This window comes from Amphiprion ocellaris, chromosome 17 (genome assembly GCF_022539595.1).
Source record: "Amphiprion ocellaris isolate individual 3 ecotype Okinawa chromosome 17, ASM2253959v1, whole genome shotgun sequence".
NCBI classification, from domain to species: domain Eukaryota; kingdom Metazoa; phylum Chordata; class Actinopteri; family Pomacentridae; genus Amphiprion; species Amphiprion ocellaris.
Genome location: NC_072782.1, coordinates 6,431,003 through 6,450,774, shown reverse-complemented (window position 1 = coordinate 6,450,774; position 19,772 = coordinate 6,431,003). Strand labels below are relative to the sequence as shown.

The window sequence follows — 19,772 nt, the reverse complement described above, 5'->3', positions numbered from 1 at the left end:
TATGTGTTGTGATGCTTTGTTATGGCTTTGTTCTGCTCTGTTTGTCCTCACAGTCTTTTGAAGAGTGGACCTCACTCGCTGTGCTCTGAGAAAATGCTCTCTGGCTCGCTCTCTCTCTGCATCGGACAGGTCTGCAGAGTGTAGTTTCGCCAACCAAACTAGGCCACAGTATGATTTCACATTTGCTACTCAGCCAATAGCATATAGCCTGTTTCAATGTGCATCTTTCTATCACAGAATCAGATGTTCCTCCTTCAAATTTCTCACATGCTATAAGGCAGAATTGTATTTTAATGCATGCAGCTGAGCTTCAAACAAAAGAATGATGTTAAAGCAGAGGCAGAAAGAGAACATGCAATTCCCAGAAATATTTGTATTCATCTTCTGATCACAATGCAGAATTTGAAGGATAACAGCACAGATGTCTGGGCAAGCAGAGGGAGCTTTACAGAGGCATGAAAGCATGAGAAGCACCTGCTGGCTTGAGCCTGTTATTTTCCACTGTGATAGTAAAAAAAAAGAGAGACGAAAAAAGCAATTTTGCAGAACAGCAGCGTACGACAGAGCAAAAAGTGGAGCAGTCAGAGGCGCCTGGTTGTATGGTGAACGGATGAAGAAGAAGATGCTATCGGCTGCAAGGAACTGCATTCATCTTGTTTATACTGCATCACTTTCCTTTCAAACAGTGGCTCTGTTTTCTTTTCTCCGCCTGTTTCTATCCGTATGTTTGACCTTGATTGTGTATATAATGAGTCTGTGTGTGGTGGTGTTAAATGGGTAGGCGTGGTTAGCTAACATCTACTTTGGCTCAGAGTCTATGGTAACACAGGACTGCAGACGGAGAGAGCTGCTGTGTGTGACTTCTAGGAGGAGAAACCTGAAGTGGAAATGTACACAGAATATGGATAACATGGTTGAATGGGAAGTGTGCATGTTAGTGTGACTGTGTGTGCTTTCACTGCCTCATTTGTCGCTTCCTGTTTGATGAACACAGTATCACATTTAGTTGTTTTTTTTTTTTTGTTTCCTCTCTAATAGATCGGTTAATTTGTTTTCTTTCCAAGAGTGAGATGAGAAGATTTATATCACTGTCACATCTGTGTGTGTTCAGTGTGGAATTAGAGCCGGGAGGCAATTAACCTAGCTTAGCACGAGCCTCTTTCACACAATCACTCCTTGCCATTAATCTGACTGTGTCGGCTTCACCTTGGTCACCTGTCTGCAAAGGTCGCAATCTTAGTAGGTCGGACCTTGTAACATTTCCGTATCTCTTTCAGCATGGCACATATCTGGATTGCATGCTTTAAGGAATAGGCACACACTAGATAACTGCATACTGATGCAGGGTGTTGTTGGGTATAGAAGGAGAGGCGATAGTCTAGGAAGTGTTGATAGAAAAGGTGGGACCTAATCCTAGTGTTAGCTGCAGCTGTAACCGCAATGAAGACTTGTTTTGCTGGAGTCTTGATGAAAAACAAAAATGTCTTGAAAAGTCTGACCTCATGCGTCATATTTCACTTGATGTACTGTCTATTCTATCACAAATGGTCAATGTTACTTTCATACCGTGGCTCTCTGCGTCACTGACATGGGTATGTCTCAATAAAGCTGTAAGGAACTATTAAAAAAGGTGATGTATGACAGATTGATGATTGATGAAGCCCAAAATGTTACTGTATCTCTTGTCTGAAAACAACTATAGAGACAGAGAACAGTGGCAAACTGCTAGCCTTGCTCTTGCCAGAGTTCAGAAATACACCCACCAGCATCTCCAAAGCCCACTAACTGATGCGTCATGTCTTCTTTGTTTAATCTCTTCAGGTGCAAAAAATGATAATTTGTCATTTACCCATCCACCAAACACATCTGTGCCCCTGAATATAAGTGGGATTTATGGTTTGCCTGATCTGCGTGCCAGGTCATCTACCACTTACGCCTTTTCGGTTGCATTTGTTCACCATTTGCTATAACTTTGTGAAAGAAAATATCCATCCAACATTCACAACATAACTAGCTAAGTGTGTGGAGATGACAAGTGACCTGTGCATTATAGGTCTATAGCTCCTTTTAGTCCTTACACCCCCTTCTATAATTTGCTGGCTTTTCACTATATATACATCTGATTCCATAAATAGTCAGATTGCATGTCTTTAGAAACAGTTGTGGAACCATATAGTCATTTTCACCTGTTTGTGAATTGATCATACTATTAAAATACATGTTAATTAGTGAGTAGCTGCATCCAAAGAAGGATAACCAAGCTCAATATTTGCAATACACTGACATAAGAATGCCGTTGATTTCGTTCTAACACTCAGAGAGAACTTGATATATGCCAAAATGTTGAACTAATTCTTTAACACAAACGTTAATGGTAGTGCAGAAAGTGATAAAGCTGTTTCTGTTTATCTTAAACTTGTTTTTCATGCCTCTTCTCTGTCTTATGTGTTGGCAGACTCAGAAACCTTCAGTTGTCTGGGAGATATCTCACCACAGAAGAAGCAGAAAAGATTTCATCAGGAAGATCAAATCAAACAGGCCAAATAGCGAACTGAGGTGGATGGTTGCAGAAGCCAAACAAGGGCAACACACCACAAGAGCCATGTGGGAGGAGAGCGAAGAGGGTTTGCTATTCGCACGCATCAAGCCCAAACTGTTTCTCTACTGACGCACTCCAGAGCTTTTCCTCAGGGGGAGCCCCTGCTATGAACCCCAGCTCCATTGGCTTCAGCAGGCAGTCCAACCTCGGTGCCAGGCGCTGTGTGGGCATCCCACAAGTCTGGGTTCTGCCCACACAGAACTCACAGACTGCCCCTGAACAAAAAGAATGAAATACTCCTGAGTCACTCCTCTGTGAGGTGGCTTTCCAGTCCAGTGTTAAATTGGCCTCTCGTGAAGTTTTGTCCGCCTCCTGCCCTGCGAGCTCGTTCTCACAAAAACCCTCTCCAACTCTTCCACCAGCTCCATTTAATTCCCCACTTCATTATAAATTGCTCTCCCATCAAGCACCAGCACGAGTTCCTTTGCGCTTACCACGTGGTGGAGGACCATGGGATGCCGTCAGAGCTCGGAGGAGAAGGAAGCAGCGCGGCGCTCACGGCGAATCGACCGCCACCTGCGCTCAGAGAGTCAGCGGCAGCGGCGTGAGATCAAGCTATTGTTGTTGGGCACCAGCAACTCTGGCAAGAGCACCATCGTCAAGCAGATGAAAATCATCCACAGTGGAGGCTTCAACCTCGAAGCCTGCAAGGAGTACAAGCCTCTCATCCTGTACAATGCCATCGACTCTCTCACCCGAATCATCCGTGCCCTAACCACCCTTAAGATTGACTTTCACAATGCTGACCGCGCCTACGACGCCGTGCAGCTCTTTGCCCTCACAGGCCCCGCTGAGAGTAAGGGGGAGATCACTCCAGAGTTGCTGGGAGTAATGAAACGTCTGTGGGCAGACTCAGGGGTCCAGGAGTGCTTTCAACGATCCAATGAATACCACTTAGAGGACAACACTGCCTACTACCTGAATGACCTGGACCGCATCTCTGCACCTGAGTACATCCCTACTGTAGAGGACATTCTCCGATCCCGTGACATGACCACCGGCATTGTGGAGAACAAGTTCACCTTCAAGGAGCTCACCTTCAAGATGGTAGATGTGGGTGGACAGCGTTCAGAGAGGAAGAAGTGGATTCATTGTTTCGAGGGCGTGACTGCAATCATTTTCTGTGTTGAGCTAAGCGGCTATGACCTCAAACTCTACGAGGACAACCAGACGGTAAGAAAATTCAGTCTTCAAGGGCCACTTATTCACTCACATTGAGTGCAAACATACAGTATGTACAAATGCATACACAAATACAGACTTGCATGAGGAAGCCACTCGAATCAGTTTGAGGATGGAGAAGACAGGCAACAATTCAATAACTGCAAAGTCCATATATATATTCTCTCTTGTTAAGCTCAGTACCACTCAGAAAATGAGCGGGAACATTGATTAATAGAAAATGTATCTGTTATGTACAATATATTCTGCAATGACCTTAGATAACACTTATGTGAGAAACATTCTAGTATGTGCAGTTTCGCTAAAGTGGTACTATGCAGGAATGGTTAACAGATGGTTTATAGAATATTCAAACGTAGTCCTTCTTACAAAGCTTAACACCACCAGATACCTCCTGTTCTTGACCTGACATACAGGTCCCAGTGTACCACCTGCAGCATCACATAAGGCATTGACTCATGAATGGTGTACTGACCACCTGAATACCTAAATGCTCATTACAGTAATTAGCTTGCAGGCCCACTAGTGAAAGCACAAATATCCAGCCTGCAAGTATGTAGATGAAAACATTGATTTGGGCCTGCAGCTGTAACCGGCGCGTCTCCTGTTAGACAGAAAGTGATTCAAACTCAACACTGCAGACCTCCAGGTTTACTTTTTTTCAAAATTTACAGTTATTTGCATTAATCTGACTCACCAGACATACATTGCAGGTACAGGGCTGCCCACTCAATACACATGGCTTTATCCTCCAGGAACCTACCATACTGAAAATTTTAAGTTTTGATGAAGGTTTGGATCATGCAGTAACGCATCCCTGCTAGTTTGTTTTGGTGGTGAATTATTCATTTTAATGGCAGTCCTCACCTTTTCTTTCTCTTCATGCGTAAATCACTCGCCACTCAGGTAGCACTTTCCTCATGAATATTAATGAACTTTTCCACCTGCAAAAAGAAAATGTGCCACATACTTCCAGTGGGTCAAAAGTAATGATTGACTGGAATAAATTTTTTTTCTCTTCGTCTATACACATCAAGGCATAGACTGCATAATATTCCTTTAAAAACTGACTGTGAAGCACAACTAAATTAAAAAATATCGATTTCAAATGATCATTTATCCTATTAGTTGTTTTCCTTCCTATGAATTTGGGTGAAAGGTTGCAAGTTGTTCATACTATCAAACAAGTAATATTTGTAACAAATGGTTTAACTGTTTTCCGAGAAGCAAACAGTGAACAGGCCTGTTCTGCAGAGTCATTTCCTTTCTGTACATCCCCTTCTACGATACAAACAACTCTAGTGTGGCCACACAGATACCCCAGAACACAATGGCAGTTTTTCTCCTTTTGTTTATCTCAAACACTTAAAATTGGCTGCAACATTGTGTTTAAGATAGTGTTTGAAATTAATTATCGACACTTAAATAAAAAAGTTTTGCCTTTGTTGCTTGATGATTACTTTCAATTAAGGCAAAGCTGTTCTGCATTTTTAATAAAGGAAAGAGTTTGATTGGATTTAAAGAATTGCTTTGACTGCACTTCTTTGCATAATTTATAGATCCCTTGCCTCATGTCTACTTTTTTCCATTTAACATTCCTTTGGTTTCCTTCGGACCATATCAAATGAACACCTTGACACCCAGCTGTCTAATGGAGACAAATGCACAGTTAAACATCATTCCACTAAGTGCTCTGTTAAGTGGACCTTGAGCTGAATAGGAGTATGAGTTTAAGACTATAAAATTCCCTTTCTATGTGGAAATAATTCATATACCCACATTTAGGAGGTCAGAGGTTGCATGACCTTTTTGTTAGAGAGAAGACTACCTGATCTGGAGATTATAACACTATCTTCTGACTTTCATTTGGATTTGTTGTAATAATATCCCATTTTTCCTCCAATTTCCTTCAAAATTTTCTACTGCAACATTCAAAGATTTTTCTGTCAGGATGATTCATGATTTTAATCTAGGACTTTACTGTTGTTCTGCTTAAATTCAAGACAAAACATGATTAAAAATAATTTTCCTGATTAAAACTACATGCCTTTCGCAAGAAACGAGATTGAAATGAGCACTACTACTTCGCGTATTTTACATATTGAAAACACTGTAAAACACTTAGAATTGAGCATCAGTAAAAAGAAAAAAAATAGCACCATGTTTTTTTCCTAGTATAAAATAAACTTCCTTGTCATGCAGAGCAGTGCTAGAAAGTGAGGAAGCTAATGTTAGCTGTGGTTCTGGAAATGGGAAGAGAGTTTGCTTTTGAATCTCAATGAGACACACATTGATTCCACTGTTAGCTTTAGTCTCAGGTGCTGGAGCAGGTTTGTCATGCTGCCACTTGGAACAGAGTTTTTACAAACTTTACACAGCATGTAGTCTGTTTAATATTGAAAAACACTTTGCAAAACTGAATCATATTGTTGTGGACAGCTGCTGCTGTTACTAATCTGATCTGTTTACAGTGGTGGAAGAATAAATTCAATACATTTAGTTAGGTGCTGCACTTTTGCACAGTGTTGGGACACTTTAACTTTACCTGAATATTTCCATTTTATACTTCATATGTCACTACATTTAGAGGCAAATATTGTGCTTTCTACTCCACAACATTTATCTAACAGCTTTAGCTGCTTTGGAGGTGATTTTAAAACACTGTTGAAGATGAAACCAGTGGTTTACAATCTTTCTGGTTTCTTACAAAATTCTCAGAGTCATTGCGGTCACATATAAGAAGTGTAAAAGTTGTTAACAGCTCTACCAAACTCATTTTCATGTGGTTTCACTTCAATAAATGATCAAATAATCCAGTGTCTCACGTAGTGTCAAACATCTGAGAAAAAGTCTAACAATAGAAAACAGATTTGTGTGTCAGAACGTTTCTTGTTTCCTCTCTAATTAAGCATTTTATAACCTCTCATGTGTGTTTCACTAATAATAACTGAATGATTTCATATACAATAATAATTTAGTCAGAGGGACCAAACTATTAATTTGACTTTAGTATTTTAACTTTATTTTCCTGCTGCTTAAAGTAGGATTTTTCATGAAGGACTTTTACTTGTAAAGGAGTATTTTTACATCGATGTATTAGTACTTTTCCTTAGTAAAGGTTGTAAATACTTCTGTGTTCGAATGGCAAAGCACACATGTACAAGTGTCTCTAGAAAAAGCAAACAGCTGATGTTACTGTTCTAACTCCAGAGAACAATAACTGCTGGTGTTTGAGCTTCACATACTGCAAGGATTTAAATGAATCAAATCAATTCAGTATTTCCTGAGCCAACTCTGTGCTTGCCCTAAATAACATACCGTAATTCCTTTTCATCCCTTTCAGTTTTGTTTGATAAACAGTTTGGAAAGCCTTCTATAAATTGTCCGGTCCTTATCATGACAGGAATATGACTGGACTGATTTATTTTTAAATGGTAGAATGCATTTACTTTGTTTTAATGTAGCAGCAATCAAAGTTATTTTGAGTCTGTCTGAATGAAGAGAGCTGCTGGTGTTTGTTATCTTTTCTTCACATTTGTGGAATTTCAACAATTTCCTATCCACAGCATTATCCATGTTCTTATCTGAGTGTTTTGGGAAAAGCTGGGCAGTTATTGCTTGTTTAAATGCCTCTATGATAATAGAAGATCAACAATGGAATTTCTTTTTACTCTTTGTGCATTTTTTTCCTCCCTGATGAGATTCCTGTATCCATGTTCACCTTGATGTCTTACAGTCGACTCTAGAAATAGTCTGAGCCCAGAGGAAACTTTGTCATCACTGTAAGTGAACTGGCCTGATAATTCGCGGGCTACCCGGATAAAACAGGGTGTACACTGTGCCAGGTTGGAACATGAAATCAATTAGTTTTATAGGTTAAAAATAAAGTCTGAGGAGAAAATGCAGTATGGTGTTAATTGAGTTCACAGAATAAAGTGTGAGGTTGTACCTGTGAGAATTGGCAGATTGTGCAGGCACTATGTAGCGATGGGAGTTAAGTGGTGCGAGAAAAAACAACTTTTATTATTTGAAGACAGAAGAAGAGGAAAGTAAAGCACCTGAAACAGTAGCTGCCTTACTGCTGAGCCTCTTAGAGTGTATATGAGCCAAGAGGAATGACTTACATATTTCATTTTACTGTGCAAGGCCTTAGCTCATGTAACCATTTTTCTCTGGAGTGAATAAGATTTCTACAAATATATTTTTATGAATGGTTTGTGGTTCACTACCTTTACAGTTTTACAGATCCACACAGACAGCTGTAGATTTATCTTTCCTAGATGCTCCTTGGTAAAGTTGTGAATTAGAAGTAGTGACATTAACTGTAACTTCTTTCAGAGGCCAGACTCTGGGATGCTGCTTTATCTGATTCAGGTGAAACCTCTCCAGAAATAGCCTGCCTTTGTGCTCCCATTAACTGCATCGGCAATGAGTAGGTGGGGCATTTTAGATTCAAATGTGTTTCAGATATCGTCCTCTGTATTGTCACTGCAGAGGTGTTTGAAATGCGCAGCGTTGTTGTATAGCTAGAAGATTCACACTTCTTCACTTCTTCACACTTCCTCACACTCATTCTCTAAGTGACTGCAAATTCCTGTAATGAATATTCATGCATTTTATAACATTACAATTGAGAGGTTGGGAACTATCCAAGTATGTAATCAGTGAGAGGCGGGGTACATCTGCAACAGACTGTCAGTCGCAATACTTTATTTCAGTTCAATTCGGTTTTATTTCTATCGCCCTAAGTCATCTCAGGGGACTTCCCATAGTAAAGTGAAGATCGTACAATATTATATTACTGATAGAAACCCAGCAAAACCAAAAACTCCCATTGAGCAGCATCCTTTTAGTTTGAATAAATCTTCAGCAGAACCAGGCTAAGGGAGGATGGCCATCTGCCTCGACTGATTAGGTTGAGGTTAAAGGAGAGAGAGAAGAAGACAGCAGAAAGAAGACATTCAAATAACACATAAAAGAACACTAAACACTGGGGATTTTGGGGAGTCAATTAGCTGCAGATCAGAAACATGCAGGTTCAGCTCCAGGGGTACTTTAATTTCAGTTCAATTCAGTTTTATTTCATTTAGCACCAATTCACAGTGTAAGTCTTCTTAAGGCACTTCACATAGTAAAGTGAAGATTGTACAATATTATAAAGATAAACCCAACAAATCCAAACATTTCCATTGAGCAGCTGTTTTATGGCAGTAGGAAGAAAAAGAAGTCATACAGAACCAGGCTCAGGGAGGGCAGCCGTCTGCCTTGACTGGTCGGGGTAAGGTTAAAGGCGAGAGACAAAGAGATAACAGACAAATATCACACAAGAAAACGATAAAATCTGGGGATGTTGGTGAGACAAACAGCTGCAGATCAGAAACGTATGGATCCAAATCCAGGGATACCCACAGGAAAGACAGAACACAAACTATAGCAAACAGAGGACACAAAGTTAATGGCTTGCAGTAGTGGTATTTCAATGTATGGAGAGAGAAAGGGAGGAGAGCTGCTCAGTGCATCATGAAGAAGTCTCCCAGCAGTGTGGGCCGATAACAGCATAACGAAGGGAAGGTTGAAAGTCATTTGAGCCAGTCCTAACTATGAAGTTTGTAAAAAGGAAAGTTTTACGCCTAATTTGATTCCACAGCAGAGGAGTCTGATATCTGCCTCCGAGTCTGCTTCAGGAAGCTCTAGTAACCACAAGTAAACAAAGTGCTCTACTGGGACAATATAGTCTGCAAGAGATGATGGAGTTTGGTCATTAAGAGCTTTCGTTGTTAGGTAAAGGATTTTTAAATATTATTCTAGATTTCACAGAAAGAGAAACTAATATGGGAGAAAAATGATCTCTCTCACTGGCTCCTCTCAGAACTCTGGTTGCAGAATTTTGCTTTGGTTTTTCAAAAAGTTACTGTGACATCCTGACAACAAGCTGTTACAATAGTCCAGCCTAGAAGCTACAAATGCACAAACCAGTTTTTCTGCATCATTCTAAGACAGGATTATCTGGATTTTGATAATATTGTGCAGGTGAAAGCACTGCATGAAATAATTGATGAAAGCATGTACCTAATAGAGTGAATAAATGCTTTTCCCCCTATGGACAGTATGGTTATCCAGTGGAAGCAACTCTGCTGCGACTACACTGAGAGACCACAAACAAAGTCTGCTAAGAAATCATATATGTGTCTAAAACATACATCAGCATACAGCCAAAGAGATTGTGAAAAAGTAGTGGCTCAAATTTTTTGCCGTTAAAGTCTAACTTTTCCTTCTACTCATCTCTCTATACATTTGCCAATAATGGCAACTGACATTCTTATTATGATCAAATGTTATTAGCTAAATTCCTTAATGAATGAGCTAAAAATGATGAGGTTAAGGTGTGAAATATGCCTAAAATCAACAAGTGCAGATCTGCATTATACTGATGGCAAACCAACCAAAATCTAATCTGACTTCAAAGCAAATGCGTCACTGGTTGAATTATTATCCAATAAGGTATGCAGGAGATGTACATACATACGTAAATAGAAGACATTATCTGATGTAATTTGCAATTTCTTCACTTCGTGGATGATCTTATAACAGATACAGCAGTGACTTTATGTCCATATTTTGTTCACCTTTTACCACACATACATTGGTACTAAAAGAGACTGCATCACTCATTAAATTATTAATCGTGATCTGAATAACCTCATTATATGGCGATATCTCTGCATCAGGCTGAATCAGATAAGACTGACATGCATAATGTAGCTTTGCATCAGTGGCCACATACTTTCAGTTATATAACTACGCTCGCCGTCAAACCTTACTTGCGTCAGGACGGCGCCTGGTGAACTTTTCATTTTTGTTCTCCATTTGAAGTGACAAACTGAAGCAACTTGTGAGATGCTGATAATGTTTCAGTCACAAATTCTGTGCATTTTGTAGTTGAACTATTAATTTTAATCAATATTTTCCTTGTATTTCTCTTTGTGATGCTAGATGTTAATGCAACATACAATCAGGGTAAAACAGAAATTCCTCATGATGCGCTTTCTTTAAACACCAGTGTCCTACATATGTAAAATGAAATTTACATCCCGTATTCAATTGAATAAAATGGAGGCTCTAGAATACAAACGCTGGCTGTATAGTACACGCCACGCCCCAATAAATCTACAAGATGATCAGGCTGCAGCATTAGTGCAGCAGCAATACTGAAAGATAATCTGATAGCAATCAGTACAAAAGCTGTCTGCAACAGAATATTGAACAGAGTGTTCAGAGGAAATACGTACAAGTTTCTAAGAAATGACAGTTACATTTTCCATCTGTTTGTTCGGCCTGTACAAAAATGAGACTGCTGAGTAAACTCAAAAGATTTTCAGATAAGAAGCAAAGACCACATCCTTGCCTTAACTTTTTGCAAAATCAAGTTAAACCTTACACAACATACTCAAGTTGAAAAGGTCCGGCATGAATTTAGTTATTAGATTGTGCAACACGCAAACTAGATTTACCAGCTGGAGCTATATTAGGAGACAATGTGATGGAATGACCTAAGTCACGTGTTTGTTTAAACTTATAATGAGGCAGAATCCCAGAATTGCTGATTACATTTGCAGAAAAGCTTTCTGGCTGTTTACTTGATAATGCGTCTCCTATCAATATGTTCTAACTTTAAGTCCTGTTTCAGTAATATTTAACCTTACATCTGTGAAAATCCCAACCTCTGGTAAGAAGATCAACATCTGGCACTGCCACAGCTCAGTGATTTCGTGTAATGCTTATTCTTTACAGCACATATGAAAAACAGTTAGTTGACAGTTTAATTTTGCAAGGAAATGACCCTTTAGCACCACAAAGCCCCAGATTTAACCTTTCAGACCAGAGGTGACCAATCGATCTCAATTCAAGTGCAACTCTGACTCATTTATTTCTTATTCTAAGCTCAAAGTGCTACAAGTCTTCAAACCACAGCACCAGGATGCTTTGAAATGAACATGTTTGAATGGAGGCCCTATCTTCATTCGAACATGATGATTCAATGAACTGCATCCTGTCTAATGAAAAACAACACAACAGGACTAATTATGGATGTTGAATGGTGGCAAAGCTGGGCATTTGTTGAACAATTCAGTCAGTCCTATAATTTTGAGACATTCATTGTTTTTTATGTGTGAGTGATGACCTCTGATTAATGGCTCCAGAGTAGTCAGTGTATACATACAGAAAAGTTTCACCTGCTTCAAAGAGGAAAAGGTGCCACTTTTTAATGATGCCTTTATCCATCGACAAAAAAAGCACAAAAAACAAACATTCTCCAACCAGGACAACAAAGGTTCAGTTTCAATGCACCAACTCACACTAGACAGAAAATACACCATAATAATTACAGTACATTTACCCATCAACCCATTCCCTGATGCATTTTCCTTGTCCCATCCCTGTCTTCATAATGAATCAGTTGCCATGGCTACTGTTGCTTAGCAACAGGCCAGTCAAATGCTCCTAATCCTGCGCTGTTGACAGTGAGCTGTGACTAGGGAGGGGAGGATGAGGAAGGGAAAGGAGTGAAGAGGAGGGGAGGGGGTTTGTACAATAAACAGCAGTGCTGGAGAGAATAGACGAGGTGTGTGTGTGCATGTGCATGCGCGCATTGTGTGTGCGTTATTATGAATATGTAGTGCAGGTTTGTATGCAACAGCTGAGCCTGACCGCGTACAGTGAATTGTGTGTCTGTGAGGTGAAAATGAAAAGCACAGATATGAGGTTAGCAGTTGTTGAAGCTTGTGTTAGCCAAACATCAGCACCAACCGCAGCTCCGTTTCCTTTGTTTCAATTAATAACCTCTCAAACAGGACTTAATTACATTTCATGTGAAAGAAGACTGGAAATTAATTAATATCGTTTGATGTTTTCACGTCAAAGTTCGTCGTGTGTGCTTTTCCTTCCAAGCAGCAGCAAAGACAATGAATGAACTGATGTAAATGTGAAACTGCATTTTCTCTGTTCTCTGACATTAAATCACACTGACAATTCAGAATCACACAAGCATCAGATTTGTTGCAGACCAGTGTCTAAACAACCATTCAAGAATATTCTCAGCCACAGCCTCGTAACAGGCTAATGGGTTATGAAAGGCACTACTGTCATGTAACTAAATTGTTTTATAATGGAGGCTTTGAAAAAGAGATTTACAGAAAATGGAATGAAATTTTCCAAGAAGTGAAAAATAAATCAACCAAATTATACATGTTGCATACATGTATCCTTTATCATCTAGATTTTACATTTCTAAATGCAAATATATTTTTAAAAATCTTCTTGTTTGTTTTCCAGATTCAGGGTTTCAGAAATTTTATTTAAGGAAGGATTTAGGTTTAGTGCTACACATAACTACTACAACTGTGCATGACCATATTAACTTCTGTCACCTTTATTATGTGTCAAAATTTGATGTTTGTCTTATATTGAATACAGAAAATAGATTTTTCCACATCAGAATCTTTTTCTGTGAACTTCTCTCCATAAGTATTTTACTCTCAATGCAAACAAGGTCACAAAAAAAAGACAAATATATAAAAAACTGCAAATTTTAGGAGAATCTAGCACAAACAAAATACTATGTACTCCTATAGTGCGTATGTTTGTTTGCTTGTTTTCACGTCTTCACCCTGCAGTGTTGCAGCCGACAGTAAAGACATTAGTAATTAAACAGAGAGGGAAAACAGAGAGCGAGCGGCCTGAATAATGCAATTCTCAGGTACAGCTGCAGAAAAAAAAAGGGTGACATGGAAAAATCATCTTGGCAGATAAATGCATAGCGACCCTCCTTGTAAGGCGGTGACATTTAAAACGAACCTTAATGAATAACGGAGGGATGGCTGCACACTTAAATGACTCGTATTTATGGGAAACAAAGCAATGACACTGTGATGAACTTCCTCATTAATACTTAAGCTTAATTAAGGCCTGCGCCTCTCTCGAGTCCTCTGACAGGAGGAGGTGAGGGGGAAAGCAGCAGTGTGTGCGTGGATGTATATGTATGCATGAATCAGTGGGTGTTTTGAAGCGAAGGAGGGGGGTCTGCATGCTTTAGTGCCCCTGGGTGCCACCAGCAGCATCCTTACCGTACTGGAGCGTCCAGGTGAAGACGGGGACTCCCACAGCAGCTGGGCGTCTTTTTCTGCTTTGAAACAAGAGGAGGAGAAGTGAGGTCAAACAGCCTGACGTGACTTTGTGTACTATACAATGTTTAGGGTTGGTCTCGCTCCCCTGAGGATGCATTCTTACAGAGAAAGGGCAGCTTGTGTTTCAGTCTTGTGAGACAATGAGACCAGAGAGGAAGACATATGGACAAAGAAAGAGCCATTTTAAAGCTTCAGCGCTGAGCACAGTCTGCAAACATGCTCTTATGCAATTTGTATTGAACGAAACCCCACATTATTCCCTCTCTTCTTCCTGTGGTGTCTCTTTGTATTTGTTTAAACAATTAGCTAATTTCTTGGAGAATTTCTAAGTAGTATGTCGGGCTCAGCTAGCGGCACCTGTGTTTCAACAGACCTCAGATTCTTTTGCTGTTTTTGGAAACTTCAGCTGTCATTCAGGGCTGCGTTTATCGGAGGCTAGTTTGTTAAATTTTGCTTTAACCCTCCTGTTGTCCTCGTTTACAGGCACCAAAAAATATTGTTTCCATGTCTGAAAATAATCCAAAAATTCAGCAAAAAGATTCCCCAAAGTTCTGAAAATTTGCAAAACCTTCAGGAAGAAAAACCCAACAATTACTTAAAAGTTTCCCTTAAAAGTTTTATTTAAAAAAAAATTTTTTTAAAAAATCCCCAAATTTGGCAAGAAAATTCTTCTAAATATTTTCAAAAAACAAGTAAGAGACTTTAGGTTCATTACTGCCACTTACTGGGCTGGAGTGTTCATCAGTGTTACCAGTGTGCCAGAAATTAGGGAACTGACAAAGGTGCGATTAAATGCGCTATTTTTTAACGCGTTATTTTTTCTGTAATTAATTAATCGAAATGAATGCGTTAAAGTCCCAGCCTTAGTATTTATGTACCTTTGCTCTTCTGTGTTATGGATGTTTCCAGAGGAAATAATAAAAAGTATGACTGAGAAAAAAAAGAAAAAAAAAAAAACAGGAGCACTTTTTATGTGCATAAATAATATGGTACCATAAACTTTTCAGCCCTAGCACTTTTTGGGCAATATTAAAAGGCTACATGCGACTTTGGCTTCTCATAACTGCAGCCTTTTCATCATTATCCAAAAAATACTGCACTTACGCTACCAAATAATCAGGGTTTACGCTCGATCTGCACAGCGATGGTCTAATCTCTCACCATTCCTCTCAGTGTCTTTTTTTTAATGCCGCACAGATCTTGTGATTTGCTCAGAGCATCGTGTTGTTTCTGTAACCTTTTAAACAGCAATCCTCCATCTGACAACCTCGCAGTCACAAGCCAGTCGCCACGTGCCAGCAGCTGCCATGAGCAGATCAACTTTCCTTTTCTTTGTTTCGTGTTATACATTCGACATCACATGAGCACAAACTGTAAGGAAGGCCTGTATGTGTGCGCACACACACACACACACAGACACACACAGACACACACAGACACACACAGACACACACACACACACACACACACACACACACACACACACACACACACACACACACACACACACAGACACACACACACACACACAGAGGAATATTCACAGAAGCCATTGAAGGGCTTTTTCTTTTTCATTAAAAGTAGCATGTTTCACAAGTCTGTAAAACAAATGTGACAAATCAAATTTTATTTTAACATTACTATTTATAATAATTTAATCAAACGAGTCACATAAAACAGCTAAAGTGCTAAAGTTGTGGTTTGATGCAGATACCGGTCACATTGTTCTTTTTTTTTTTCCTGTCAGTGAAGCTTCACTGCTGCTCCTCTGTGCTTCACCCCGTACTGTAACTCATGACTAATTTGTCTGCAGGACATGGCAGGAATCAGTGATTCCCATCATCCAGTTGTGGAATAAATTTCCACCCAACTCTGTAGAAAATAAATGTGACACCTAATGTGATCTTGGGGCTGTAAGTGAAAATTCACCCACATTTGGAGGAGCTCAGGCATTTATTTATCGACCACAATAGCTGAAGGTGAAAACGTTATTTCAGAGTCAGAGCAGTTACTGTGAAAAAAAGAATAAAAGCATATTTTAAGCTAATTTATCATAATAGCATTGAAGAAGTCAGTGTTGCTTCTATAAGCTTTTAGAAACGGCGTGAGTGTTTCTGTTATGAGAAACTATTTAAGGTTACAGCTATTTGTCGTCAGTGTACACAAACCCAACCTGCACAGGAAGCACTCAAATTTTCATACAATAATCAGTGCCAAATTTATTCTTCTCCTTGGAATATTCTGTGTCAGTGATGAATAAATACACATGTTCTGTGGCTCAGTCCTGGATTTGGAGAAAGTAAGTAGTGGTTAAAAAAAAAAAAAAAGGAGAATGTGAAAGTTCAGTGCCGGTCTTTGTCTGTCTGAGTCTCAAACCTCTGTTGACACAACAGAGAAAGTCGTACCTTTGGTTAGACAAGTGGATATCTGTGATGTGTGCTGGGTGGTTTTACACCTCCTCTTGTCTTGTCTTCATATTCATCCTGAAATATTGGTGTAATCTTATTTGTTTTTGCCACTTGGCTTAGTCAAAATAGTGTTATAAACCGGCCTGATTTACTAAATACTAGGGTCATTAAACATCAATTCGCCAAATTTTAGAAACACCTTACCATTTTCAGTTTGACAGATTTTTGGTTTTAAAGTTGTGAATATTGATCGGGTTGGCCATGTGTAAAATCTGAGGACATATTTAACTATAGATTTTGAAGACTGTGGGGTCATGTTGATTTTGCATCGTTTTCAACACGTCCATCTGTGGATCAATGTTTAAATTGCCATAACTTGAGAAATAATGTACCTCCAGTCCTGAAACTTTGCAGGCTCACTGATGTATATACATGCGGTCTTAAGTAGCACAACCCTGCTTTGATAGACCAGTACAAACCAGTGATTTGATGGTGCAAGTTTGGCTAAAGAACATCCATGTTTATCTATTCCGATAATCCACCAACCATAAAACCTTTATTTTTCACACTAACTGGCTGATTTATTCCCCTGTGATTTTCCCCAACAGGAGCTTTAAAATTGTAGAGTAAAGTGGCACACATGATGAGAAAAAAATGATTGACTTGTGCATTTATGGCCAATATTAAGACAATCATTGAACAGGTATGATAGGTGAAACCACTCTAAAGGTGGCCCCAACTGGAAGATTTTTAGAAAAAAAAACATGAGTTTTTCAACCCATAGTGCTTTAAACAATTTTGGTCTGATCTTCCATCCATCCATTATCTATACATCGCTTACTCCTCATTAGGGTCGCGGGGGGGTGGGGGGAGTCTATCCCAGCTGACTTGGGGCGAAGGCAGGGGACACCCTGGACAGGTCACCAGTCTGCCACATTAGCATTCACCCCTACGGGCAATTTAGAATAATCAATTAATGCCAGCATGTTTTTGGATTGTGGGAGGAAGCCGGAGTACCCAGAGAAAACCCACACATGCCCAGGGAGAACATGCTAACACCATGCAGAAAGATCCCAGGAAGGCCAGGACGCAAACCGGGGATCTTCTAGCTGCAAGGGGAAAGTGCTAACCACCACTCCACTGTGCAGCCCCTGGTCTGAGCTTCATTTTTATTAAATTTTCTTTCTCTTTCTTTCTCTTTCCCCACAGAGCCGCATGGCTGAGAGCTTGCGTCTGTTCGACTCCATCTGCAACAACAACTGGTTCACCAACACGTCGCTCATCCTCTTCCTCAACAAGAAGGACCTGTTGGCTGAGAAGATAAAACGCATTCCCCTGACAGTGTGCTTCCCCGACTACAAAGGTCAGAACACCTACGAGGAGGCGGCCGTCTATGTGCAACGGCAGTTTGAGGACCTCAACCGCAACAAGGAGACCAAGGAGATCTATTCGCACTTCACCTGTGCCACTGACACCAGCAACATCCAGTTTGTGTTCGACGCTGTCACGGACGTGATCATCCAGAACAATCTGAAGTACATTGGGCTATGCTAGGACCTGACGCCGGCTGGGAGCGGGTGGGTGGTGGGTGGTGGGCTGGGGGTTAAAGCGGGGCCGCTGGGGAGCAGTCGGCCCGCCATCAGGCTGGATAAACAAAGGCAAGTCAGTCTGCCTGGCGGTTTATCTCTGTGAAGAGGTGCAACAGAGAACTGGAAAGCAGATGAGGTGGTCTGATGGTCAGGGATGGACGATACTGTAGATCCAACTGTTTCTATGGAAGCAGCAGCGCTGATGGTGGAGATGGGATTTTTAACCCTACGTGTTTGCACTGAATATGAGTATGCAGAGACACCCAAACACACACACATACACACACACACATATACACATATACACACACTGATCCTTATTGTTTGTTCACACACAAGATCTTTGGATCAGTCAAGCACTTGTTTGACGAGGCAACACTGGAAATTTTAGACAGCTACCCCAACCTGCCTGCCAAACCTGAGACTGAGTAATAGGTCTGTACTGGCGGTTTTCAGTTACTTTTGTCTCCTTTCTTTTATTTGCCTGAGTCAATTAATGCTGCTTTATAAAAAAAAAAAAAAAAAAAGATAATTTTGACAGAATCAATGTTCTCTTTTTGGATTTTCACCCAAACATTAGTAAACAGTAAGTGCACCTGATGAGAGCCTGTATTCCTGTGGGAGGAGTCATTAGACATGATGTCACAGGGTTTCTGCCTAAAAGAGGAAACTGCCACAGTCTAAAGTTGAAGTGAAATATGTTTTCTACACACTTATTTCTGTTCTGTCCCCCGGTCGACCCTCTAATGTTGTTCTTTCCCTCTTTCTTTAATCTTTTTGTGCTTTAAAAAAAAAAAAAAAAGAATATGTCTCTCAAACCTGCCTTTTACAGCAGGACACTGACTTATAATACAAGGAGTACGTTACACTCGGCAGAGTCAAAAGTATTTATGATCATTCCAGTTTCCAGCAAGAGACAACAAAAACAGTGCCAAGATCAGTTTGTAAATAAAACCAGATCCCATCCATTACGTTAATTTCATTTTATTTTATTTAGGTTTTTTTTGTTGTTTTATTTTTATGGATGAATACATTAAAACATGCATGATTTTGTTACTTTGGGATACTAATATATTTTCTTTGAGTTTCTCTTTTCCTAGGTTTTAATAATATATTCCCAAAAATATATATATAAAAGTCAAACACTGTGTACGATTGTACAGTTGTCAGAGAGGAATCTATTGAAAAGAGTTTTATCAATAAAATAATGGTGATCATAATGTTATGATGATGATGATGAAGATGAAAAAAAGATTACAATAATGATGACGATAGCGGTGATGATCATGATGATTACAATGCTGACAAGGAAAAACCTCACAACAAAGTTAGCATGAGAGGAGAAAGTGGATCAAAGGAGAACAAGACTGTAGAAGAAAAATGAAAAACAAAGAAACAAACCTTAAAAGTTCAATCTTCCTTGCATTATCTAAGTGGAAATTGTTAAACAGTCAGTCAGTATGATGTGTAAATATACTGTAAGGTACACTGTTTGTTCAAACAAATGAAAATAAAGGTTGAGTTGGGATACTGCGAGTGAGATAAAGAGAGAGTGAGAGATAGAGGAGGAAAAAAAATCCCACTCCGCTCCTCCTCTTACCCTTTCTTTTCAGTTCAGAGAACAACTCAGCCAAGGGCTTCAGGCTTGACTTTATGGGATGTCCACTTCAACAAAAGACAAAACAATGAAAAAGAAAAAAAAAAGAAATATAAAAAGGACAATAACTATGAATAAAACAACTTATGCAAATTTTTACGGTGTAGTAAATGTGTTTTTGGGTGGTGATTGTCTCTACGGTGCTTCGGGGCC

The 19,772-nt window shown here is 39.7% G+C and overlaps 1 protein-coding gene across 1 annotated transcript in view; it reads left to right on the top strand.

Moving 5' to 3' along the window:
- The window catches only part of gnaz (guanine nucleotide binding protein (G protein), alpha z polypeptide), a 33,451-nt gene extending 13,739 nt beyond the window's left edge, over positions 1-19,712 (top strand). The window contains exons 2-3 of the mRNA XM_023269982.3: positions 2,456-3,772; positions 17,583-19,712. Coding sequence (XP_023125750.1) covers positions 3,050-3,772; positions 17,583-17,927 — 1,068 coding nt within the window. The 5' untranslated portion in view covers positions 2,456-3,049 and the 3' untranslated portion in view covers positions 17,928-19,712. The remainder of the gene's footprint in view (positions 1-2,455; positions 3,773-17,582) is intronic.
- Positions 19,713-19,772: the final 60 nt, after the last annotated feature.